The sequence below is a fragment of the Brachyhypopomus gauderio genome, chromosome 4, assembly GCF_052324685.1.
Source record: "Brachyhypopomus gauderio isolate BG-103 chromosome 4, BGAUD_0.2, whole genome shotgun sequence".
Lineage (NCBI taxonomy): Eukaryota > Metazoa > Chordata > Actinopteri > Gymnotiformes > Hypopomidae > Brachyhypopomus > Brachyhypopomus gauderio.
The window spans coordinates 16450396-16475962 of record NC_135214.1 but is presented as its reverse complement, the minus strand read 5'-3'; the positions used below and the strand labels follow the sequence as shown (position 1 = coordinate 16475962).

At 45.0% G+C, this 25567-nt stretch overlaps 2 protein-coding genes across 4 annotated transcripts; both read left to right on the top strand.

Moving 5' to 3' along the window:
• Window positions 1–1145: 1145 nt before the first annotated feature.
• Window positions 1146–4411, top strand: mnx2a (motor neuron and pancreas homeobox 2a). The gene is made up of 3 exons (XM_077002645.1): window positions 1146–2064; window positions 3061–3221; window positions 3357–4411. Exons 1-3 carry the CDS (start codon window positions 1635–1637, stop codon window positions 3696–3698), a joined length of 933 nt encoding a protein of 310 aa, XP_076858760.1. The 5' UTR covers window positions 1146–1634; the 3' UTR covers window positions 3699–4411.
• Window positions 4412–5111: 700 nt separating this feature from the next.
• On the top strand, window positions 5112–17867 carry cfap65 (cilia and flagella associated protein 65). Of its 3 annotated transcripts, XM_077002642.1 has the most exons (34): window positions 5137–5215; window positions 5478–5537; window positions 5637–5727; window positions 6480–6655; window positions 7126–7228; window positions 7411–7577; window positions 7679–7878; window positions 8024–8148; window positions 8249–8489; window positions 8712–8980; window positions 9230–9427; window positions 9580–9951; window positions 10136–10273; window positions 10469–10708; window positions 10821–11045; window positions 11152–11298; window positions 11519–11684; window positions 11802–11930; window positions 12177–12390; window positions 12498–12626; window positions 12828–13004; window positions 13108–13174; window positions 13270–13380; window positions 13499–13690; window positions 14207–14356; window positions 14553–14696; window positions 14810–14926; window positions 15116–15253; window positions 15337–15387; window positions 15500–15705; window positions 15916–16038; window positions 16195–16482; window positions 16751–16885; window positions 17646–17867. In XM_077002642.1, exons 3-34 carry the CDS (start codon window positions 5656–5658, stop codon window positions 17791–17793), a joined length of 5358 nt encoding a protein of 1785 aa, XP_076858757.1. In that variant the 5' UTR covers window positions 5137–5215; window positions 5478–5537; window positions 5637–5655; the 3' UTR covers window positions 17794–17867. The 3 variants fall into 3 exon arrangements, with proteins under 3 accessions (XP_076858756.1, XP_076858755.1, XP_076858757.1); XM_077002641.1 differs by lacking the exon at window positions 5478–5537 and having other exon boundaries at window positions 5112–5215; window positions 8267–8489; XM_077002640.1 differs by lacking the exon at window positions 5478–5537 and having other exon boundaries at window positions 5112–5215.
• Window positions 17868–25567: the final 7700 nt, after the last annotated feature.

The following is a 25567-nucleotide window of genomic DNA, read 5'->3' as shown; positions in this document are numbered from 1 at the left end:
AAAATCATGACGGTATCTGGGATAACTGAATTACCCGAACTCTTAACAGGACAGATTGACAGATTGCTTTCACTTAACTCACTTCTAGAGGAATAAATTATTACACTTAGCAGTGATAAGTGAACAATAACCACCGAATTGCTTACTACATTGCACTCATAACACTGGAGAATATGCTACCATATGACATTCCAAATAAGGAAACATGTCAAAGAAATAATATTTTACGGTAAGGGACTATAGTATAAACATTATGCTGTTTAAGGGTTTAAAATAATCAAGGTAAACTACATATGCACATGGAAGTCGCTTTCAAAGTTGAACTCTTAAGTGCCTTTTTTGTGTAACGCCTGTTGACATGTGACGGGGGAGCTGACCTGGCATGTGGACACCGTGTTGGGTTCTGCTACTTTCTGTGAGAAATGTCCGAGCTCATCGCACCTGGGCGCATGCGGAGAGGAAAAGGTCAAACTGTTAATCATTCTTCCTCATCAAGGTCACAGAAAGCGGTGCTGCCCAAACGGTATTTGCGCAGGCAGCATCCTGAACCGTTAGCAATGAAAACGTCGAGAGCCCAATATTGTGCGTTTATAATCAATATCGCCTATAATATGCGACTTAAGCCGACGGACACTATAATGTAATTTTCCGATAACAAACACCTGCTTTATAAAAACATCGAGTTGTTATTTTTTCATTTTATATAAGGATTGCAGTTTGGTAAACAGCTGCAATAACTCAATAACTTGTTTGAAAATTACCTGTAATCTAACAGTGTTATATCATTACCAGATTCAATAGTATTTACTGAGAGATAATTAAGTAGGTTAAAGAGCATTGCAAAGTAGCCTACTTAAGCCTGATTAGGGTTTTTGTCATTTTACCCAAAAAATATTCTTTTTATTTGTGGCTGAGGAAGCATTTAGCTACTTTTAGGCTTTACTCATTATGTTGCTTATTTTTATTAATTCTACTATATTTATTAATTTTTTATTGCAAATATATTTTTATTATGAATACTAAGTTATTCTTGGTAATTATTTTGTTTATTCCACGTGCGCAACATGCATTCATTTTACGTCTTTTGTAGCCTATTGGTGAATAGCAGAAGTTAGTGACTTTTGCATCAGACAAGGTTAAACTACATTGTTATAAGTAGTTGCCACATATAGTGGTGTGAGTGACTTGTCTTGTACAGCTCCAGCGCTCCTGGGCAGTAAATGTGCGGGTAATTAGTTAATTAGAAAACGCCGGAGGGGTCGGAACTCCCGGGTCAGCCCGGTCAGCCAATCAGAACCTGTTCGGGAGTCCCTACCCGGAATCGAGAACGGGTCCAAAAGTGGAAGACTACACCGACTCTTGTCATTTACACGTCTCTGCGCCCTGGAGAGCGGTCACGTAAAAGGAGGTTATGATTGACTCATAAGTCAGAACTTAGTCTCTATGCTGCTGGAACGTATTTATGGTGAGATATTCTAGCCTTGTGTTTATTTATAATTAGTGATGATTAGAGGATCATTTCTATTTATTTGTATACCTCCAAACTAAAATTAATTTAAAAAAAATAGTATTCTGTTTAAAACAAAGAGCCTACAGAATTGCAAAACATTTTAGACTGATAGGATTTGAAGCCCATGGATAAGTCAAAGAACTTTCGAATCGACGCTTTACTGGCGGAGGAGTCGCAGCGGATAGTTCGGGACGGTTCTGCGCGCTGCGACCCAGACGAATCCAAGACCTTGACGTGCAAACGGCAGGAAAACTCTCCCCTTCGAGGTGGTACGAGCGCAGTCCAACAGCAGACAGGAATCGTACCCAAACCCGGCTTGCTGAACATCTCCCACCCGGGACTAACTTCTTTATCTCAAGGGACGATGGCAGGAATCTATCCCGCGCCTATGTACTCTATTACGGCTCTAGGAGCACAGCATCCCGCCTTCACTTACTCCGGATTTACGCAGCCCTATCCGGAGCAGCTGAAGGCGGCGGCTATGGCGGGACACTTCCCCCTAGAGCACTGGTTACGGGCCGGATTAATGATGCCACGGCTTGCAGACTTTAATGGTAGGTGCGCATAACGTTCCTGCAGAAACACACCATGTTAATAGCGGGTTTCCCTCCTAAATAATAATATGAATAGCAATAGTAATAATAATGTTTATATAGTTATTATTATCGGTGATGTTCTTGTCAAACACGTTGTTGTTTTTACAATATTTTTTTAGGAATTTGCCAGGTATTTCTGCTTTTTTCCCTAGCGTGTGGATATTTTGGGGCTATAATAGACTTTTCAAAATATACTTTTAAAACACTAGTTATTATTAGTTTATACTTAAGCCAATTAATTTTTTTCAGAAACTAGAAAAGCCAAAATGATAAAACTAGATTAAGTAGAGGATAAACATATCAGTTTATTCCTTTTGAAAACGTATTCATTCCTTCAGCCACTGTGAACATCCTTTGTCATTCCTTCAGAACGTTACTAATTTCTAGTATTGTTTGTAACAAGAATGGTACAGTAAAAAATCACAATAAATAGAATATAGTGTGTGTGTGGGTGTGTGTGTGTGTGTGTGTGTGTGTGTGTGTGTGTGTGTGTGTGTGTGTGTGTGTGTGTGTGTGTGTGTGTGTGCAGTATTATCTAGCACAACTATAACATATCTACCATGAATCAGTGTTACATTTTTTACTTCTACTCCTTTCATTTTGTCATAAATGATGGCTCCATTAAAATAAACTATCTGACAGAAAACTATAAAGAAACACTTAACCCACCAATAGTTCTGTCACTAAAGTTTTCTGGAAATATTTATTGATTTTATATTAGGTTAATGGTTTTTTTCTGCCGCTTCATTGAAGCACTAAAGCAGAAGGTTAATCGTTGGTTGCTTTTATCAACAATAAACCACTGTATACTTCATTAGGGTAACAGGATGATATGTGCAGTTAATGTTTTCTCGTTTGTATTATACACTTATTATTTTTTATGTTTTTCTCTCCCCCTCCTTTCTTTCACCCCGTGTTTCTCTCGCTGCCCCCCGTCCTCGCGTGTCCACCCAGGGACACCTCAGTCGGGCGTAATGGGCAAGTGTCGTAGACCTCGCACTGCCTTCACCAGCCAGCAGCTCCTGGAACTAGAAAACCAGTTCAAAGTGAACAAGTACCTGTCCCGACCCAAACGGTTTGAGGTGGCCACCTCCTTGATGCTGACCGAGACACAGGTGAGCGTGCGCCTAACCGTAGGCTCCCTTACCTGTACACATGTGACGCCGGGACTGTCTTTGATGGGGCCACTCTTCAGATAGGGTCCCGGTGACACTTCATGACCGGAGGTTGTTGCATGAAATCTTGCGCAGGTGAAGATTTGGTTCCAGAACCGACGCATGAAGTGGAAACGGAGCCGCAAGGCCAAAGAGCAGGCGGCCCAGCTGGAGGCCGACGGCGGCAAGAGGTCCGGGAAGGCCGGGGACGGACACCGCTGCGGGGCTCACGACGACCCCGACGAGGAGCTGGAGGCTGAGGAGGAGGATGAAGAGGATGAAGGGTTTGAAGGGGCCCTAAACACTGGCGTGGGTCTCTCACGCTCCTCGGACTTTCTCCAACACAGTTCCGAACTCAGCTACAGCTCTCACGGCTCTTATTCGGACGACGACCTGGAAGAGATCGGCGTTGACAGGAAACTGGGAGTTGGGCTATGAAGATGTGATGGCAGCTACAGCGAACACCATAGTCCTGAATGTCCTGTATAGTGTTATAGCTTGATGCATCAGTAGCCTTCATCAGAGATGTCATTTTTGCAGTGGCTGAAGCCATTGACCAAAACCACTTATTCAGTCTGCGTGACAGCCTTTATGTAGTATAAAGAGGGTACAGCTGTCACAAGGCCAATGATGGTGTACTGTGAGTATTGATTCTCCACTTAGTGTGCACTTAATTTCCTTGAAGCCAGCTTATAAACTGCTAGTTTGTCCCAAATAGCAATGTTTCTTGCTGTAAAAAAAGGCTGTGTCCTCTGTATTCAGGCAAGCGTTTTTGGAATAGGAATACTGTGTGAGAAGTAGAGCAAAATTTCTACTGAATGCCAAATGCTTCCTTTTGTATTGTATAGACACTGATCTGTACTGAAATGTGAACAAAACGGTATGTGTAGAACTACACTGCGTTCGTGGGAACAGAGGGTTACTGTGTACTCGGCCTTTTTCTCACTGGACACATTGACTGAATAACACGGCTGGAACTGGTAAATCCTCAACAAGACACAGAAAAAGTTGAAGTGTGTCATTTTGTCAGTAGTCTTTGTCATGTTTGTTATTGGTGTTGTTGTCCTTTATGATATTTAAGTATTATAGACTATATCTAATTTATTCACAGTAAAATAAAGCAGTAATTATTATGTAACTGGCAAATGTCTGTTAAATTAAAAGAAAAATAAACAGAGCAAACACAAAATTAGACTCCAGTTATGCTGACAATGATATTTAATCTTTGACAGTTGTCTCCTATATGACTACACACGTTGCATTACAATATAAGTGTGTGTTTCGCCTGTCGTGAGGTTTCCAACAGCAGGAGTAGGGAGCGAGGCAGAGTCCTCCTTCCACTCCCAACGGTTCCTCCCTTTTCTCCTATTTAACCTCCAGCTGACAACGATGGTGATTAAAACACCAGAGAACCTGCAGTGCCTTATTATGAACAATCCGCCTGTTATTTACTGCCATGGCTTTCAAACATGAATTACTCAGGCAGCTTTCCTGATGGACAAATAATTAAGCTAATGAAGAGGAAGTAAAATAATCTGTCTCTTATGCTAATGTCAAGAGCCCATTTAATTTCTGGAAAAATGCTTCTGGTACGAAAAGAATTTCACTGGTTATTGGATATGGTGTTGGTGTCACTGTGAGGAGATGAAATTTGCAAGCAGTGAGGGTTGAATGTATTTTATTGGAGCAAGTATTAAGCTACTTTGCCAAGACAGAAAATACATTCATGAATTACAAACGAACATTTCTCAAGGACATATTAGACATCAGGCACATTTTAAGTGCTTTGCGTAAACTGCGTGTAATTGTAAATGTCCCTCACCTTTTCCCGTCGTTTCCATGGAGACGAGACACGGATATTCAGCTACTCTTCAGGACTTGCCAGGCTGCTAGCAAAAGCTAAAACATCACGGCATAATTTCCGTGTTGAATTTAAATTAATACAAGTTAATGAGGTAATACTTATAACATGCTTTTAGCTATCCTGAGCTTGGGAAAACTCAACTTTGTGTGAGGTGTAAGGCGAATGTGTCTGATAACTCTAACTAGCTCACTAGCTAGTCAGCTCAGCCTGGCTGACAGATGAAACTGGAGATGATGCATGTACTAAATGATCCAACTAACGCAAACTTACTCAACATAAGCTCTGTATTCTGATTTAAACCATTTTAAACCATCGCGAATAGTAAAAGACTATTCATATATCGTATATTTCAGCATTGCCAACCAAACATCAGGCCTGGTTCAGTACAAAGCATTAGAAACAGGATAAAATCGGTGTGTAAGGAGCTCGATAGTGAGATAAGCACATTAGTTACACATTTGTGAAAGCGATGAATTAACCCTCGTGTTAAATAGTTTGTGTTAAATATTAAGTTCCTCAGAATTTGTTGCAATGTTGGCTGATATTCCAAGCAACCCTCTGAACAACGGGATACGGTGGAAATCCAAAAATCCCAAAGGAAAGGTAAAATATTTGTGTCACGGTGTTTTCAGAATTGATGATATTCTCAGAATATATTTAATCAGTTCTGCTGGTAAAACTGTATTGGGGATATACTGCCCTCTGGTGGTGAAAGTCTCTAAGCACTACGTGTTCCCTGCATAAACTTTCTAACATACTAATCAGTTTCCTATAGATAAATGTTCTGAGATGAGTAATTATTAAAGTAATTATATTGCAAAACGCTTGAAAAGTTTGTATATTGTGATCCTAAAACTTCAATTTTTGCTATTTTATCTTGCTATATACACTTATGAGCTTGAGCTTTACATTGCAATAAATAAATAAAAATAACAAACATATCTGCAGGTGTACACTAAAATGTATGTTCATTACCTTGATTTATTTATTTGAATAAAAAAAATACATTTTATTTGCATTCGTGCTTTGAAATTTACACTTAGCTTTCAATTTGTCAAAATAATTTTCACTCAGCATATTCACTTAACTGTATCGTGTGGTGGTTGTATGAAATTGCAGGTTGACACAAGAACTCAGTAGTTGACTTAGTATTTTCCTGACTATCAAATTAACCACCTGGCATTATGTTCAATAACTAAATGCTTTGAATTTTCCTCATGATTATACACTACATATGAGTTAAGGCTAACGATGCTATTTCATAAGATCCAACTGACATGAATTATTTTACTAGTTAATTTTCATTTAAATTAAGATATCCAGGGTTGTTTATAGGTTGTTTTTGTGATTTGCAGGTTCCTGGTCTGCGGCAATCAGGGGAGCCCCAGAAAAAAGCTTCCAAGCAGAGCTGCTTCCTGGGGGTGGAGACCCGGCATGAGCTGGTCTGGCAGGACTGGCAGCTGGGAGCAGAATATACGAAATCACTGAGCCTCAAAAATGTACATGGAAAAATGCAGAAATTAAGTTTCAGGTTTGTTTAGACTTTATTGTAAATTTTGGCATTACTGTGCCTGTCATTGATCTTGCATGGTGATCTTGTGTTGCTGTGGAGGTGCATATCACCATTTTGTAGTTACTTTAACACTGGAGCAAGCTTCAGTACCTTATACTCATGTATCAGAACCTTATATTCCTGTATCGGTACCTTATACTCATGTATCAGAACCTTATGCTCATGTATCGATACCTTATATCCATGCATCAGAACCTCATACTCATGTATCAGAACCTCATACTCATGCATCAGAACCTCATACTCATGTATCAGAACCTCATACTCATGCATCAGAACCTCATACTCATGCATCAGAACCTCATACTCATGCATCAGAACCTCATACTCATGTGTTAGAATCTTATATTCTTGTGTATCATGGCTGCTGAACTATTTTGTTAGCACTCCACTACAGGGCTATGCTTTCTTTTTTTTTTCTTTTTCAGACCTCCTGTATCAAAATGTTTCACCACACTGTTCCCTCAAACCATTGTTCTGAGTCCTGGAACATCTTTTTCATTGCCAGTTACATTTCATCCCCTTCAAAAGGTATCTCACCTAACCTGAATCTCTAATGCACTGCCCTTACAATATAACCATTACTCTACTCTCAGGTTGTTTGAAAGATTGACACGAGCCACACTAATGTATGTTGTTTATTCTTTGGTAAGGTGCTGCTGTGTCGGTGCCTGTTATTGTGATGACTGTTCCTCTACCCTCTTCCCCTACAGTGCGAGTATGTGGACAGCGTAGAGTTCCGTTGTAAGGAGGGCACGTTCCAGGTGATGCTGCGTGCGGTGGTGCCTCATCACGCCCTGGAGCTGCCCGACGCAGTGCAGCTGCCTCCCTGCGCTGTCCACCACACCTCCAGCTCCAGCTTCCTCCTACGCAACGTCAGGTGCGGAGACCTCAGGGGAACGTCGAGCGGTTTTCGACACGCACTGAGCATTGCGTCTGGGTGACGCGCTGAATGAACCCGACGCCGTTCTCCTCCCGTAGTAAGCTGCGGACTGGTTTCCAGTGGGCTGTGGAGCCTCCGTTCGAGCTCTCTCCTGTCAGTGGAGATCTGGAGCCCGGGGGCGAGTGCAAGGTGAGCGCTGTATTCAGACCTGAGCAGGCGCTGGTTTACCAGGCAGAGGCCTCCTGCATGTTCGGGGAGGACGGCGAGAGCAGCACCTCCGTGCTCCTGCGAGGACTGTGTGGGTTAATCAGCTTCTCAGGCCTACGTGGCCGTATAATAAACATAATGACATTACATTGTTGTGATGTTTTTATGAGTTTTTTTTTTTTTGCGCTCAACCTGACACAGCCCTCTCTATTGCCTTTCTGCCATGTTATCTTTAGCCAAGTACCCTCACCTGCAGATCATCTCCCCTGACCAGGAGGATGGCTGTGGGCTGCTTGAGTTTGGCAGTGTGGCCATTGGGAGCTCCGTGCAGAAGCACTTTGAGATCTACAACCCCAGTGCAGTGAGTCTCTATGGAGCGTCCTGTCTGCCTATGTGAATAGCTGGAAGTTCTTCCGCCCGTTTTGCTCTCACGTTCGGTCTCGTTTTGTGTGACGCCGGAGCCCCTCTCGCCCGGACAGGTCGACGCCTCCTTCTCTCTGGCGTGTCTGCGGAGAGCCGCCCACGCGGAGTCCGTGTTCCAGTGCGACGTGCAGGAGGGGCGGGTGGGGGCGCAGTCGGCGTTGAGGGTGCCTGTGTGCTTCACCCCTCTCACCGTGGACAGTGCCAGCGTGGACTACCTCAGCCTCACCTGTCCTGGAGCTGTGGCCAGAGATCTGCTCAAACTTACCGGCACCTGCATAGGTGACATACACGATGGAGGGAAAACACTCAGTCACAAACTTTTGCTGTGATTCGCTCATACACATACCTGCTGTGACCTGTTGAAACGTCCTTCGTCTAGCTGTTCTGTCCTTGGTGTTTGTCACGTTCAGTTAGTAGAGGACATAACACAAATGCAGAAGTTTTTGGATAGAAAACTGACTGACTTGAGTGGACGCGTATCCTTCTTTATAACCTCTGCAGGTCCGGTGGTTTCTTTGAGCTGCTCTGTCGTGGACTTTGGTTGTGTGGAAGAGGGAGGAGAGGCCGTGTGCGTTATACACGTCATAAACTCCTCTACAGTACTGGCGTATTACCAGTTTGACATGGATCCTGGCGGCCATAGTGTCTTCAGTGTTGACCAGCTGAGTGGCACCGTGCCAGCCAATAGCAGCCTGACTCTGAGTCTGAGGTTCCGTCCCCACTATTCCATAGCCTATCATAAGAGATCAGCCTGCCTTATACTACATAGGGTATGTTAGAGTTCAGATTAAAACATTACTTTTTTACATTTATTTCCTATGCCACTGATGTTGTTTTTCAAGTATTTATCATTTATTTTCTGTGCAAATGGGAAGGAATCTCTTTTTGGTTTGAGTTGTAATTTATTTGTGATATGGGCATAAATTGCCTTCTGTTCTCTCATAATCCTGAATTAGCATATACTCCATACAGTTACATTGAGTGTGTTTACAAATGACAGTATGTTTCACTTTTTGAAGGATCCTCTTTTTTTGGACTTGATTGGCACGTGTCACTCAGAACAGCTGAAGCCGGCCATATTACACCCCAGACACCTCCGTGTGTACAGACAGAACCTGCTTCGTGGCTTCACACGCTACCCTCCTGATATACTCAGTGCTATGCTCACTGAAAACAAACTACATCTAGATGAAAGTGGGTCCTTACTGCTGAACGAGGTGTGTGTGCCCGTCTTTGAGCTTTTATTTTCTGAAACCCAAACCCACAAACCACTCAAACAACATCCGACAGAAGAATTACCATAAATTACCATAGTAAGAGACCAGAGCCACGAGCTGTATAATATCTGCTATGTAACACGCTCTTTTAGGGGACATCAGAGGACGTCGTTTCGCTGGGGAGCCCCGTGGAGGAGTATTTCCACTCCTACTGTCCCGACGGGGCGACCCCAGGCCCTCCCGAGGGCGGAGAGCCGCGGCCCTTCCCATCAGCCCACGTCACGGTGCGGCCTTCCCGGCTGCTGTTTGACTCGGACCCCGCGTCTCAGTGGGTCTCCGTCACCAACCACACCAAGGGCAAAGTCAGCCTGCTGTGGATCCCGTCTGAGGACTCGCCTTTCTCCGTGACCCCTCTCACCTGTGACCTGAGTCCTCTAAAGAGCACCGCCTTCAGAGTGACCTACGCACCCAAACAGCCCAACACCTTCCACGCAGCACAGCTCCAGTGTTTCGCTCTCTACAAGGTGAAAGCACCTTGGGTCGGGCTTACTGCTTCACGGGCGTGTCGTAAAACCCTTGGACGTTTGGTTCTGTGTTCCGCATCGTGTTTTTAGCAGCCATTCCTGCGCACATAGACGCTGTTTTGCTGTGCGTCCATGTTCCTGTATTGTGAGTGAGTAGATATGTTTGGATCGTTGTGGATGGCAGGTTCTTCGTGACCATAGGCAGACGGAGGAGCACACACTGTGCCCACCCTGGTGCCTTACAGTCAGGGTAAGTGCTCACTCCTTCCAGCCTGGAAACGAGCACTTCATCCCTCACGTTTCTCTGCAGCGCCCTCATGTGGTGAGTCAGGCAGGCAAGTTTTCTTAATAAGAGATCGCAGTAGCTCTTTCAGTACTTGTACACATGTTGTACATGAATCTCAAAAGTCTGAAAATATGACAAAGTTTTTCTTTGGAAATTCATTTTTTCATATTTTTCTGAAGGTCACACGAATTCAGCCTCATAATTGGCTATTTTCTTCTTTCATGTTTCAAGACATTTCCGGCTTTGAGTCAGGTCTCCTATCAGACTCTCCTGCTGCAGAACACAGGAGATCTTCCCCTGATTTTCAGACTTGACTCGGAGGAGTGCCCTGCTGTATGTGTGCTGCCCCCTAGTGGTTTGGTACCACCTGGCAGCCACCAGATCCTCACTCTAAGATCCACTCCTGCTGAAGATCACCCTCCCAGTTTCCCACTCTCACTGCATCTAAACGCTAACCCCACACACACACAGGTATATTCATACGGTCTATAACAAGGACAACACCAGAGCTGGTGTCTTAGTCACCACAGTGTACACGTCTGCAGCTTCCCCTGGTTTCTTCTGAGTTCTCCTCTGTGTGTAGACGCTGAGGGTGGTGAGTGTGGCGGAGAAGCCGCATGTGGTTCTGGATGGTGACAGGAACCTGTTCTTCACACCCACGGCAGTGGGATCCATCTCCACCAGAACTCTGCGGGTCAGGAACCTGAGCAGAGTACCAGTGCACTTCCGATGGAGAGTGTGCAGCTCAGATCACAAAGTCCTGTCTGTACAGCCAGATTCAGGCACACTGCTGCCACATGAGTCCCGGGTGAGCGAGTAGGTTGCTCCACACATGCTTTTGTATGTAATAATGTGCGTCCCTGTGTCTGGGTGGCTTTTCAGGCTGTTTAATGACTGGTTCTATTGCTGTTCAGGTCCAGACATGGTCCTTTATGCCACTAGAGGAGATGATGTACATTATGAAGGCCACTTTTACCTTCTGGCCCGTCCAGACGCCAGACTGCAAGAGGTCTTGTTTTTCCCTTAAAGTGATGGGATCAGCTTCCAAAGGTTCCATAGAGGTGCACATGCTGGATTTTGTAAATTTTTGTTTATTTAACATAGGCAATATTATTGTCATAATTGTTGTAGTAATCACCACCAGTTGCCTTGTTTGTGTCTCATATGTTTGAATAAGTGCTGTATGTTGTTGTTGTATTCAGGTGTGTGTTATTGCGCGTGTGTGTGTGTGTGTGTGTGTGTGTGGTCCTTATCTCTGATCTCCAGTGTTTGTGATTCCAGGCTGGTGTGTCTGTCCTGGATCTGGGTGAGGTGTTGGTTGGGGACTGTAAGTCGTTCGAGGTTCCTCTGCTGAACAGTGGCTCTTGTGCTACTCGCTTCTCTCTGAGTGTCCAGCAGAGAGTCCGTGTACCGGGCGTCCATGAAGACACACTAGAGGACCCTGTTGGTAGGAGACTGCTGTGAAGTACTGTAGTTATCAGTGTTGACTAAGGGGAAAGGTTCGGTCTATCATGGGATATCATGACTATGGTGCATCCAAATGCCTCATTTCTGTGTTCTGTAGTTCTGGAGATGGACACCATGCAGGGATCCGTCCCAGCCGGCTGCAGGCTGCTGATGCACTCCACGGTGAGGCCGGCTCACAGGGCCCGATACTGCTGGACCATCTGCTACCAGATCCTCAGCGCCTCCGGTACAGCACAGCCCAAATTATTTAGGCTAATTCAGAACTCAGAACTCAGCCTGGGATGTTTTACGTCATGGTTTTGACTTAGCTCACTTAGTTAGTCCTGAGTTAAATGCCATTATTGCTTCAATCAGCTTGTGCGAAGTTATCTGCCCGCCTGAGTTTTTGTGATTTGAATCCTCTTCCTAAAGATGGCGTAGTCTGTTTTTAGAGGTGACGGGCTGTGTTAAGTCTCTCCTCTCTGTGCCCCAGGCTCGGAGGTGGGAGAGCCTCGTTCTCTGTGTCAGATCCAGGCAGAGGGGGTGTACCCCACTCTGGAGGTGACGGACGCCCGGGGCAGCGGCAGTGCGGAGGGGCTGAGTAAACTACAGCTTTGGGGGTTCTTCTCTCTGGACCAGCTCAACGCCCACCTGCGCAGTGACCCCAGCCCATCTGAGCTCACCTACAGAGTGCCCACCAGGCACAGGTAACCCACTGACCTCTTCTCCAGGCGCTGCCTGAAACCAGACCCGCACATACGACTCGTTCGACGGAGACTGACGTGAACACGCGTGTGTGGTGTGCTCTCTGCAGCTTTAGCCGCTGTCCACCCATCTTCACCTCCGTCGTGTTGGATTTCAACTTCAGCGCCGCTCCGCTGGGCGCGGACCCCTCCGATTTCCTGCTGATGTTTGAGAACACTGGGAATATCCCAGTGGAGTGGTAGGTAATGACACTCCCCATCCGCCTGTCTTGATGGTTGTCTGTTTCTGCTCATCCCTGAGTCTGGGAGCCTAAGACATCCTGTGACAGAACGAAAATCGAATCTTCAGTCATCTCAGAGAAGCTCAAATAATGTAGTGCAGCAGCGGTGGTGTGTTGAAACTGTTCTGACAGTCCTGTGCGTATTTTGCCCTCGGCCAGGTCCTTCCTGTTCCCTGAGGACCAGCAGATGGAGATGGAGTACTGGGCCGAGAGCGGAGAGTACACCTCCTCTGAGCTCCAGCAGATGAAAGTGCAGGACAACAGACTGTTCTCCATCGCCCCGTGCTCCGGCACACTGCACCCTGGCCAGCAGAGGGCAGTGCAGTTTACATACAGGTCAAGCAGCAGCACCGACCAGCTTACTGTGTTTTTCACACAAAGCTCAGCCTCACGTACGTGGTGTCCTGCACCAAAGCATTCTTCTGTTCTTCTGTCTCAGGCATGACATTACTGGAACGTATCGGCTCCCTGTGCTGCTGAAGCTCTCTCATGGCAGAGAGATATTGGTAAGACACGTAGAAGAGCTTTCTATGGTGTTTGTAGCGTGTTTGTATTTTAACTCTTTGCTTGGAGGTTTTAGTGTTGTGGTTCTTCTGTCCAGCTTAACTTTGTGGGTGTGACTGTGGAGAGAGATAGACACTACCTCCACTTTCCTTCAACCCGACATACGTTTGCCCCAGTGGCTATTGGAGGATTCCACCCCCCCACACAGGTCTGAGTTCTTCTGCCCTCAGCCTCAGGAACACCACGGAGAAAGTGAACGTTCCCTATGGAGGTTTTTCCATTCCGAGTTAATGCTGATGTTTGGCACGTGTGGGGGGTATGTGCAGGTGTATGAGCTGTATAACGGTGGATCGCGTCCACTGAGGTACCACGTGGACACCTCCCCCCTGGAGCAGCTGCGGGAGGAGAACTTTGGCCACCCCGTCCTGCGCTGTCTGAACCCAGACGGGGAGGTGCAGCCCGGACACACGGCCACACTGGAGTGGCTCTTCTCCCCCCTGGAGGCCAAAACATACAGCGTTAGTCCCTCTTCCCCAGGCAGTGCCCTACAGGCAGTGCCCTACAGGCAGTGCCCTACAGGCGGTGCCCTACAGGCAGTGCCCTACAGGCAGTGCCCTACAGGCGGTGCCCTACAGGCGGTGCCCTACAGGCAGTGCCCTACAGGCGGTGCCCTACAGGCAGTGCCCTACAGGCGGTGCCCTACAGGCAGTGCCCTACAGGCGGTGCCCTACAGGCGGTGTCTAATTCACGCTGGTTTTGCTGTTGTAAACTGCTGTTTGGTGAGAATTGTTTGTTTTAAATGGATCAAACGCAGTGGAGCTTGAGGGCTGTGTAAGATATGAAGGCCTTTTAATCGATATGGCTCTTTAGAAGTTTCCCACCATCACTAACTGCTGCTCATATTCTGTATGTCTGTTAGCATGAAGACTATAACATGGCTTCTCCAGCCTGGGCCAGGATCGCGAACATGGGGAAGAGGTTCTTTGGAGATTCTCTTTTATTAAGACACAGCTGTCCGATCAACATGTTTTCAGGTGGACATCCCTGTTTACGTACACGAAGGAGACTGTACGCTGGTGACGTTCGAGGGCTGCGGCTTTGACCAGAGAGAAACAGTACCCTTTCATCTCCATAACGGACACCTTAGTGTGCCCTGCACCCAGAAGGTGCCCACACCTGGACAGGTAAAGGAGGAGCACACACCATGTGCTGTTCAGCTTAACCTGCGAGGATTACAGCATGCCACCTCTTTTCATATAACATGTACTGGTAATGAGGTACCGACCTGTATGATTGCTTTTTGACTTTATTTGGTCTTTCTTTAGGCACAGAGGCAGATGATTTGATTCAATGTGTATGTGTGTGTGTGTGTTTGTCTAGGTGGTGTTCCTGTCCGAGGAGAGAGTGTCGTTCGGTGATATTCCCGTCTGTTCTCGAAGCACACGTGTCCTGTTTCTGACCAATGTCTCCCACACTGACAGCGTGTTGTACTCGTGGAAGGTGACGGAGAAAGAGGACAAGCAGGTGTGTGAAACGTGATGCTACAGACACACTCCTGCTCCTGCGTCCTTACGTGTCACCTGCGTATGTGAGTCCGGTGTTCTTTAGGTGTGTGTGTATGTGTGTGTGGACTACAGGCAGTGCAGATCCAGCCGGTGAGTGGATCTCTGGCTGCAGGAGAGAGTCTTCTGTGCATCCTCACTATTCTAACCTCAGGCAACCCCATGTTCTACCAGCAAGACCTCGTCTGTGAGGTGAGGAACACACACACAAACATACACACATGCTTGGGTAAGTGGAGGTGTATCAAACCTTGTATCCAACACACACACACACACACGCACACACACACACACACACACACACACACACACACACACACACTGCTTTTAATCAAAGCAAGCTATGCTCGTAAAACCTTTGTTTGATCATGTGTTCTCCAGATAACTTCAGAGGAAGCTCTAGTTCAGTACCATGTGGACCTACAGCAGTGGGAGCTGGAGAGAGAACGAGAGCAACATGAGTTCACCCTAACTGAGAAGGACCTGACCCAGACTCACCAACAGAAGAGACACACGCGGGTCTGTTGCTCAGTCTCTCCCAAATACTGCTTCACCCGTATTCACTTACTTCATGGAATTAATATGGTCTGTTTTTCACTCAGGCATGCACAGCAAACAAACAGAAAACCTTCACCGAACCACGAAAATACAAGGTACAACACACAAAAAGTTTTCATTACAGTTTTCATCCTCGGTCAATGTTTTTTGACTGTAGTGCAGAAAGCCCACGTTTTATCTGCTCACGTTCACATGTCACTGTTGTAGACGCTGCCTCCCATACGCAGCAGTAGTAGCGGCGCTGTGGTCAGTGGGGCCAGCAGCACGTCCACACTGGTGGAGAGGAGCAGCCAGCAGCCCCCCCAGCCTCCCCGCCCTGCCCTGCTCCATCTGGGGGTGACCGCTCGCTCACACTCACTGTTGGAGTACCAGGCCCACTTCCCCTCTCACTTCCACAAACATCACATCTACAGGTAGGTATAAAGCACATCTCCATCAATCTGTGGTAAACACTAGCCAGATATTGAGCTTTTATTTTATTTGTTTTATAAGGTTGTGAAAGATAACGACGTTTGTAAATCTCAGAAGCTGTAGGACACATCACAGAGAGCTTTTAGATCTTCTAGATGGCTCCACTGAGATTACACATGTCTGTTTGAATTTCTGTCTGAATGCCACTGCAGATCTGGACAACCGCAGCTGTCCCAGAGTGCATCTGGTGAGGGCAGGCTCTCCAGATACGTGCCTTCGTTCACCCCCGGGCCAGAGAGAGACATCCTCACATACATCCTCACATCTCTGCTCAGGTACACACACACACACACACACACACACACACACACACACACACACACAGATACATACATACATACATACATATTTAGCTTTTTCTCTTCCTGGCCATTATAATCCAAATAAAACCTTAAACAGTGGGCACGAACACAAGAGTTCATCTTTCCCAGGAACCTACTGGATGACCCAGAGTTCCACCAGGCTCTGCGGAGTACTGCTTCAGAGCAGGTGCCCTACTTCAGCCAGCTCCGCCCTGCTACCCCACCGCCCTCCCAACCTCCAGCCCCCTCCGCTACACACAGCCCCCGTCTAGCAGAGGGGGCCTGCTCCTCGGAGCCCACACCAGCTCCACATCCCCCACACAGGGCCAGCACTGCGGTGGAGGGGTGGGTGGGGTCACAGGCCTGCCCAGAGCTGAACCACGAGCTCCGAACGAAGGTGAAGGAATCCATTCTCAGGTGAGCTGTGTTTAACACACAGGTAGGCCTACTCATCGTTTTGAGAAAATTTTTTATATTTACATTTTGTTAACATGACCTAAACATAACTTTTAAACGCTGAAAAAAATTTTTTTTAATTTTTATTTTTTAGATTTTAAAATAAAACAAGCTTTAAAATGTTTGTCTATAAGATAAAAGTGCATTTTTAGACCATCTTTGAACCTTATACCTCTGTACGTCATCTCTCGCTCTCTCCCTCTCTCTCTCTCTCTGTATCTCACTGCAGGAGTCCAGAGTTCAGTGATCTGCTGGACGAAATCCTGCTCAACACTCTGCAGAATCTAATGATGGAGGCTCTTCTGGGGGAGCTGGTTCTGACAGCCCGGCCTCGCATCATTGCACTCCCTCCCTGCTCATCCAGGTCACACACTCACACACACACACTCTCATACACACCACATATCCTACACACACATTCATACACACCACATATCCTACATACACACACACACACACACTCTCATACACACCACATATCCTACACACACACACACACACACACTCTCATACACACCACGTATCTAGCGCACACACTCTCACATACACACCACATATCCGGCACACACTCTCTCATACACACCACATATCTAGCACACACACACACACTCATACACATCACATATCCAGCACACACACACTCTCATACACACCGCATATCCAGCACACACACACTCTCATACACACCACATATCCAGCACACACACACTCTCATACACACCACATATCTAGCACACACACTCTCATACACACCACATATCTGGCACACACACTCTCATAAACACCACATATCTGGCACACACACTCTCACATACACACCACATATCTGGCACACACACTCTCATACACACCACATATCCGGCACACACACTCTCACATACACACCATATATCCGGCACACACACACTCATACACACCACATATCTAGCACACACACACTCACATACACACCGCATACACACGCATACACACTACTCGCACACTTTCTCAGACTTGTCACCCAAACAGGTGACACACTTGCTCACTACCTGGACAAGACACACACACACACACACACACACACACACACACTCTTCACATGACTCACACACATGAATTTAAATATTTTTTTTGTGTCTATGTAGGAAGAATAGCCTTGCCTCCAGGAGACAGTCTGGAGGCCCAGTGGATCCTGACCAAGGGAAGGATCAGTGGCGCCCCCTGGACACCAGCCCGGGCCCCTACATGCCCACCTCAGCCCTGCTCTCAAACCTAGAGTCTCAGCAGCACTGATGTGCTCTCCACAGTCCACATTTACAATACAATTAAAATAACTGTATTTTTATTAATCAGATTTTAATAAATTATAAGCAAAATTAATACATAATAAATTAGTACTGTACTTGATATATGTGGTCACACAAGCACCATCATGTCCTTGTCTACATAATCTTATAGGTTTTAAATATAGGCTTGTATGCTTTAAAGTAGGGCTAAGAAAACAGAGCTTGATTGTACTCATCTATAAACTGACATACATATTACTGATACTGTGGCAAACTGCAATGTATCTTGCTGCTTGGCTTTAAACCTGAGCTACCTAAATATTTCTAATGGTGGTATAAGTAGATCCACTACAGATATGGAATACTTATGAATATTCATGGTTCTGTGTGTGTGTGTGTGGGAGCTGCCCATATACAGTTGGAGCAGTGAGTGGTTAAATTGGTCACATGGAAAGAGACATTCTGAAGTTACGCAGGGTAATACTGAAAGATGACTGACTAAATTCCTGGTCCAGCATAGTTCTGGGGATTATAGAATTTGGTCAATACTGGGAATTTTATTGAGCTATCCGAGACGTTGGCCTGAAGACATTCAGAATGCTTTGGATATTAGACAGTTCACTTCCGTCTTGTGGAGCATCTGTTGGGGGCACCAAATGGGTGTATGTCATAGTCTGCTGTCACACAGCTGAGTGTGAAGAGGGCAGTGCTGTATTATGGTAAGTAACAGAACCGCTCACTTTTAAAAGTGAATCAGGACACTACAATGCCACAGTGAATGCTTTTAAAAATATAGCTTATAATATAGTTGTTAAAGTTTATACAACATTAAATAAATGTGTACATCATTAAATAAACTTTGTGATAACCGATATAAGCATTTAATCAAACAGGCCGGCCGCTTTCTGTAAACTGACAGTGGAAAGGCTCTGTTTGAGTTATTATCATTATTACTGTCCTGATTTGTCCTGACAGTCCTTGTTCTTCCAGTCATGGCAGTGTGTCCTGCAGCCTGCGAGGTACTGCAAGTGTGTGACTGCACCAGGAGAGAACAGCATTAAGCACCTCTTACCCCTCAGCGACTGAGACAGAGTCAGACCCGGGCGATATATAACGTGTCCATGGCCGTGCCTGTCTGCCTCTACACTCCATACAGCACTCCATCCTCTTCCACTTCCAATCTCCCTGATTCATTCATTCAGTCAGCACTCCTGTCCTGAATTGACTCCAATGGCCTATGTCCACGCTGTTAAGTGACGTAATTTCCGCTAAAAGGTTAGGATGGTTGTTGACATCCGGTAGCCATTGAAAGCGTACACTGTGCTAGCTATTCACCTCACCAGTCTTGTAACGAGCATATTTACCGTTATTTACTTGGAAGTTTCCTTCATCTCCTGTCCGTTTACGTGTCCTAAACATGACAGGTAAACAAAAAAAAGTATCGCTTCAACAACGTACAGACAGCAGATCCAACCACCACTGCTGTGTGCCATTCTGCACAGCATCGACAAGGTGTAATTCCTATCTGAGCTTCCACACCACAAAGGACTCAGAACTGCAGAAACAATGGGTGGTTAAGATCAAGAGAGATAATTTTATCGTCACGAGTACTTCCCGAGTGTGTTCGCGACATTTTATCGCTGCTGATCTGCTCGAACCTCCCACTCCTGCTGAACGACGACGACTGCGACCTGGAGCTTTTCCTGTGCTATTTCAATGGAATAACTATACTATTCCAACTCCACGACCTGGAGTATGGGAAAGAACACAGCGTCCACCCAACACTGATCTAACAGAGATGCAGACTGACCATGATGATGATGACCCCTTACCGTGTCATGACTACTGCGTCATTAATGAGCCTGCTGCGCTTGATCTCTCCATCAATGAAAATGAAGAGCTACGCGAGGAGATATCAAGGCTCCGAAAACAAATCGAAGACTTAACTGTCAGCAGCAAGTTCTGTTTGGAGCGGTTTTCTGCCTCTGATGACGACATACGATTCTTTACCAGGTAAATAAAAAATATGGCAGGATACAGTATACTATGGAAGCCTATTCCCGCCACCTAAAATAAAAAAACAGCACACATTTATTTTTTTCTCATTATTAAGTAAATTTGATATCTCATTATTTCGAGATACTAAGTAATTATTTCGAGATACTACGTCGTTATTTTGAGATACTAAGTCGTTATTTCGTGATACTAAGTCATTATTTTGAGATACTAAGTCTCGAAATAATGACTTAGTATCTCGAAATAATGAGATATCCAAGGCTTCCATACGGATGGGCCTTCTCTGGTGTCTGAAATACATTGTGAATGAATTAGCCATTATATAACTTTATATATAACTTTTATATTCCACAGATTTGCAAGCCATGCCCACCTGATGGGCTTTTGGAAGCAAATAGAGCCAGCCACCCACAACATCATACGGGTTACAAGAGCACGGACTGTTGAGAAGACTGATCAGGTCCCTCACTCTGCCAGTGCAACGGTAAATGTTTTCATGTTGTCCATACAAAGCATGTTATGTCATCATTTTCAAATTAATCTTTACATCAAAAGAAGTTTTGATAGTCATAATGTAATATGACAATAGGATAATGTATTTTTTCCCCAGGTTCTTCAAGCAATTGATGAGTTTTTTCTCTTCATGAACTACCTGTCATTGGGACTGATGCAAAAGGATTTGGCCCACAGATTTAGAATACATCGGTCAGCTGTTAGTCGTATTATTAACACCTGGGCCAACTTCCTTTATACTGTATTGGGAGCTGTTTCTATTTGGTTAGATGTGGACACTGTGAAAACTCACCTCCCAGATGTGTTTCAGGACTACGCTGACACTCAAATAATTTTAGATTGCACAGAACTGAGATGTCAAACTCCAAATTCCCTTCTCCTCCAGAGTGAAGTGTTTTCCACTTATAAATCACACTGTACATTCAAAGGGTTGATTGGGATATCCCCTCATGGCGCAGTGACCTTTGTGTCTTCTCTTTATCAAGGTGCTATCAGTGATAAGGAGATCTTAAAGCAGTCTGGCATTGTGGCCCTCCTTGACCCATCTATGGCCATCATGGTGGACAAAGGTTTCCTTGTTGAAGACTGCGTTCCATGCAAAGTCCACATACCCACGTTTCTGTCAAAGAGAGCTCAACTGTCTAGGTCAGAGATCAGAACGTCACAGTCCATTGCAAGACTGAGAGTCCATGTTGAGCGTGTGATTCGCAGAGTCAAAGACCATAAAATATTCAGCACAGTGATCCCCCTTTCAATCACAGGGAGCATAAACCAAATTTTTACTGTTGCCTGTCTTTTGGTGAATTATCAAAATGGCCCCTTGGTAAAAGCCTGGGCAAACAATGGCTAATCTCAATCCAGATGATGTAATGTGAATTATGGTGCTTTTTTTATTTTTATTTTTCTCTAACCTTAAAACGATCCCTTTAAGGTCAGGGGTCGACAACCCGCCGCTCCAGAGCCACATGCAGCTCTCCCTCTGATGCGGCTCGGCTTTTGAATAGACTTAATGAGTATTTAATTAACGTATGTTATTTTTGAGACTTAAATGTTCGGGTGGAATTTCACAAATGTCCGGTATTTAGTTTCGGTTCGCTTGAGTGACATGTCATCGTCACTGAAATAAATTGCCAATTATTTTGCTTTTGTGGCTCCGAGTCAAAAAGGTTGCCGACCCCTGCTTTAGGTCATGCTAGTCTGTAAATATTGGCTGCAATGTTAAGGTACAGTGCAATATGATTAATTGTATAAAATGCTTTCACTTTTATATGTAAAATTGACACAACACAATACAACATTATGTATTTCTTAACTTTTACTGTATTTGTAAAAAATGAAATGAATACAATAGTAATACAATTGACAGAATAAATTGAAATTGTTTTAATTGTTCATGAGTTCATGTCTTCATTATGATTTTCTATTGCTTGGGCATAGAGAGGTATTTTGGCATGTAAGTGTTAAAGAAAAATATGTCACACCTCCTTTTCACCTCTTCTAATACACTGCTATCTCAGTAAACTCGCTGCACAAAGATATCATCATGGGCATAGATAACTAAATCACACCACTGCATACCAGTAATCAATAACTGGCCCTGGATTTGCCAATAATAACAATGGCTCTCCTTCAATTTGTGTAGGCCTTGTGCCACTTTGAGGAATTTGCAGTCTACATAGCTTTGTACATTTGGGCACTTAATTTCAACAAGCCCAAATGATGGACGCTCAAGTGGGTCATATACAAGTTCATCAGGTGATGCACCCAGCCAAGATGCATCTGGATGAATCACTAGCCCACACTTGGTCAATTTCAAGTTTTTCAGAACTGCATAGTCCTTTAAGGCCCCTGTTTCCATTTCAAGTCCCCTCTTCATGTATGCTGTTTGTCGCATCCCTCGGATTATCCTTTCTGCCAGGCTTTCTGCAGCACCTGGACCTCTAACGTGGCTCACCTCTCTGAAATGTGAGGCAGTCACTCTTTCTCTCCTAAGTGAATGCCACTCAGGTGTAGCACTTTGGGCTCTTCTTGCCTCCTCAATAAGGTGTGACTGTGACAAGGACACAGAAAGTGAGCTTAGGTGTAGCTGTTCTTGGTGTGTTGGCTGAAATGAATATTCAGGTGGGCTTAGATGGTAACATTCTAGTGGCAGAATCGGGAATGGGGGTGCATCCTCATGTATGACAACACTGTCAAATGGAGGTGGTGGTTGTTGATAGGACAGTACACTGCCAACTTGTACCTTCCCAAAGATGGAGTCTACAAGTGGCTTGTCAGACGAGATGTTTATTGTGCAGATGAGTGGAAGAGAATCTGCTTTCATTCCAGCATAGACTGGTCCAGGATTGAGGGTGACCGGGTGTGGGAGCTCACCGCTGTAGCCCTTGAAAAGTGTACTTCTGAAATAAAAGAAGAGTGAATAACATTTATTTTTACACATTGTAATCTGTTCACCAGCACAACTGATTGTGAATCACATATCACATGTCATCTGAAGTACAACGAGGCTAAATTAAATTTTGAAGAGAACAGGGTCTTATCAGATGATCAAAAGCATTTATTTTTTTTACCACACACTGTAATCTGCCTATTAAATTTGGTACTACATACCTAACTCCACTGGCTGTTGTAGCACCTGGTTTTGGCTTTAGGACAACCATGGCATCCACGGGTCCAAGCTTCACCCCCTGTTAATTTAAAAGATGGTGTTAGTAAAGTGACTGTGATACATTAACTAACATTAAATCGTTGACGGTAAACTTCGGTAACTCCAAGAGGCACCTTGTGAATTTCATAGACTCGGCCATAACATCGGCACTTCCGTATACCAACCGGAAATATGGTACCATCCTTACACCAAACGAGGAAGTGATGCGTGCACCTAGGCCATTAGCATGGAGAAGTGGTTCTATTGAGAAGGGGTTCTCTGGAGAAGTGGTGCTCTGGAGAAATTGTTCTCTGGAGAAGGGGTTCTCTGGAGAAGTTGTTCTCTGGAGAAGGGGTTCTCTGGAGAAGTTGTTCTCTGGAGAAATTGTTCTCTGGAGAAGGGGTTCTCTGGAGAAGTTGTTCTCTGGAGAAGGGGTTCTTTTACTGTTGCTTGTGCTCTAGCACACTTGGAACTATGCATTTAACTGCAATGCTGAATGCTGGAGTCAGCAAATTCTTTGTTGCCTTTATTTAAATGATGATAATTATTCATTTACACTCACTGAAATTACTTCACTCAGAGCTTTGTCTTTCTGCCCTGGAATGTCTCAGTCATGTAAGACAGCATCAGGATGTCTAGAGCTCTACTGTGGGTGCTGCCTCTCATAGGTAAGTGATAACTTTTTATCTTTTTACATGTGAGAGTGTGTAGTGAACAGATTCACTCATGTATGTAAATTAAGGATGGACATTGAGATTTTGTATCGAGAATTGGGATTCAGCAATTGTTCTGTCTGAATATCAGTGTTCAGTGTGTTTAATGGCTGTAAATAAGAGTGATGCGTTGTGAGAGATGTGGATAATCTGGAGAGAGCCAGAGAGCTGCTGCACACCGTGTGGTAGGAGACCAGCCTCCGGCAACCCAGTGACACACTCCTCTTCATCACGGTGAGCATCATGGTGACACACTCCTCTTCATCACGGTGAGCATCACGGTGACACACGCCTCTTCATCACGGAGAGCCACATGTGTCGTGCTGATAAATGTCTGCTTCTCACGCCTATTAGGAGTTGAATAGAACGAGGTGAATGTTTCTGCAGCCCGTATTTCAGTGATTGTTCATAACTTCTCCAGAATCACTTAGTCTCTGTGGACAGTGCACAAGACTTTATCAGATCGGCCAAAGAGAAATATCCCAGAACTGAGCTAAAAGACACAGTGGGGTAAAGTGTGCCATTCGAGTGAGAGAGGTCAAGTGTTCGTGTGTGTGTGTGTATGTATGTATGTATGTATGTATGTATGTATATATGTATATATGTCTATGTGTTGTTGCTTGTAAGGATATATATATATATTGTATATATATATTTGAGTATCATTTTTATACTGACAGTCATATAAAACTAGATTTTAATATATTTATATTATGTATTTGTATTATTAATGTTTGATTAATGTTGACTTATCTTTTGTATTGGGACATATAGTAGACTTTATGGTGATTTATCCTGTGTATGGCACAGATTGCTTTGGAAGACTTGTACAATTAGTGTTGCAAACCGTTGGTCAGTGTTGTTAGTTTATCAGCTGGTTTGTGCTAACTGCATATAGGAATAAATTCTTAAGCATGTGATGAATTTTACCTAACAAATTGTATTTGTTAATAAATGATTGTTGCTTAAAAAGAAAAGTTTTTGTTTTTTGTAACCGTCACCACCAGGGGTCAGTGTTACTCATTTTTTCTGCATCCTAGCATTTGGAAATGTTGGAATATCTCTTTACGATGACATATTAATGAATGTTTCATAACTCTGTGCCTTTGATTGAAGCTTGGGTACAGTGTGGTTCTGTTTAATGGTCTCATCAGATAGTCCTGTCCCCATGTGGTCGTGATTTCTGTTATAGCGACCTACATATTGTCTTCCCTTAGGCACACTCAGAACGTCTGGAAACAGATGTGCAGAGAGAGAGGGGGCAGGGCACTTAGTGAAGCTACAGGCCCTCTGAACTTGGCTCTCTTGCTCCATGGAAGAGAAAAGGCTGCACCTTGTTCCCATTATGCTGTGTGTGTGTGTGTGTGTGTGTGTGTGTGTGTGTGTGTGTGTGTGTGTGTGTGTGTGTGTGTGTGTGTGTGAGTGACTTTACTGTCCCACTTTTCAGCAATTGCTGGAAATGTATGTTTCTGAGAGACAGAGGCCAAGTGTGAGGTGTGTGAGGGTAACGTCATCTCTTGGCCTCTGTGCGCAGCGTGAAACGCTAGCCGTCCACGCTCACCTCCTCTCTGCTGAGCTGCAGGGAGCTGTTAGCGCTCTCTGCTATTGTATTTCATGACTGCAGCGCATGATCATGGTGCAGCCGAAGTGGGTCAGGGCCGTGTGCTAGTGGACACGTGGCCCTTCCTCCCCTTCTCCCCTTCTCCCCCTCACCCACTCTCCCCTTCTCCCCTTCTTCCCCTCTCCCCCTCACCCACTCCCCCCTTCTCCCCCTCACCCACTCCCCCCTTCTCCCCTTCTTCCCCTCTCCCCCTCACCCACTCCCCCCTTCTCCCCCTCACCCACTCCCCCCTTCTCCCCTTCTCCCCCTCATCCACTCCCCCCTTCTCCCC

Excerpts from the sequence above, each read along its gene's own strand:
- mnx2a (XM_077002645.1), top strand. The coding sequence starts at position 1,635 with ATGGATAAGTCAAAGAACTTTCGAATCGACGCTTTACTGGCGGAGGAG. Across the intron at positions 2,065-3,060 it reads ACGGCTTGCAGACTTTAATG|GGACACCTCAGTCGGGCGTA; the intron begins GTAGGTGCGCAT and ends GTGTCCACCCAG. Across the intron at positions 3,222-3,356 it reads TGATGCTGACCGAGACACAG|GTGAAGATTTGGTTCCAGAA; the intron begins GTGAGCGTGCGC and ends AATCTTGCGCAG.
- cfap65 (XM_077002640.1), top strand. Across the intron at positions 11,931-12,176 it reads CCAGATCCTCAGCGCCTCCG|GCTCGGAGGTGGGAGAGCCT; the intron begins GTACAGCACAGC and ends TCTGTGCCCCAG. Across the intron at positions 14,927-15,115 it reads AGCAAGACCTCGTCTGTGAG|ATAACTTCAGAGGAAGCTCT; the intron begins GTGAGGAACACA and ends TGTGTTCTCCAG.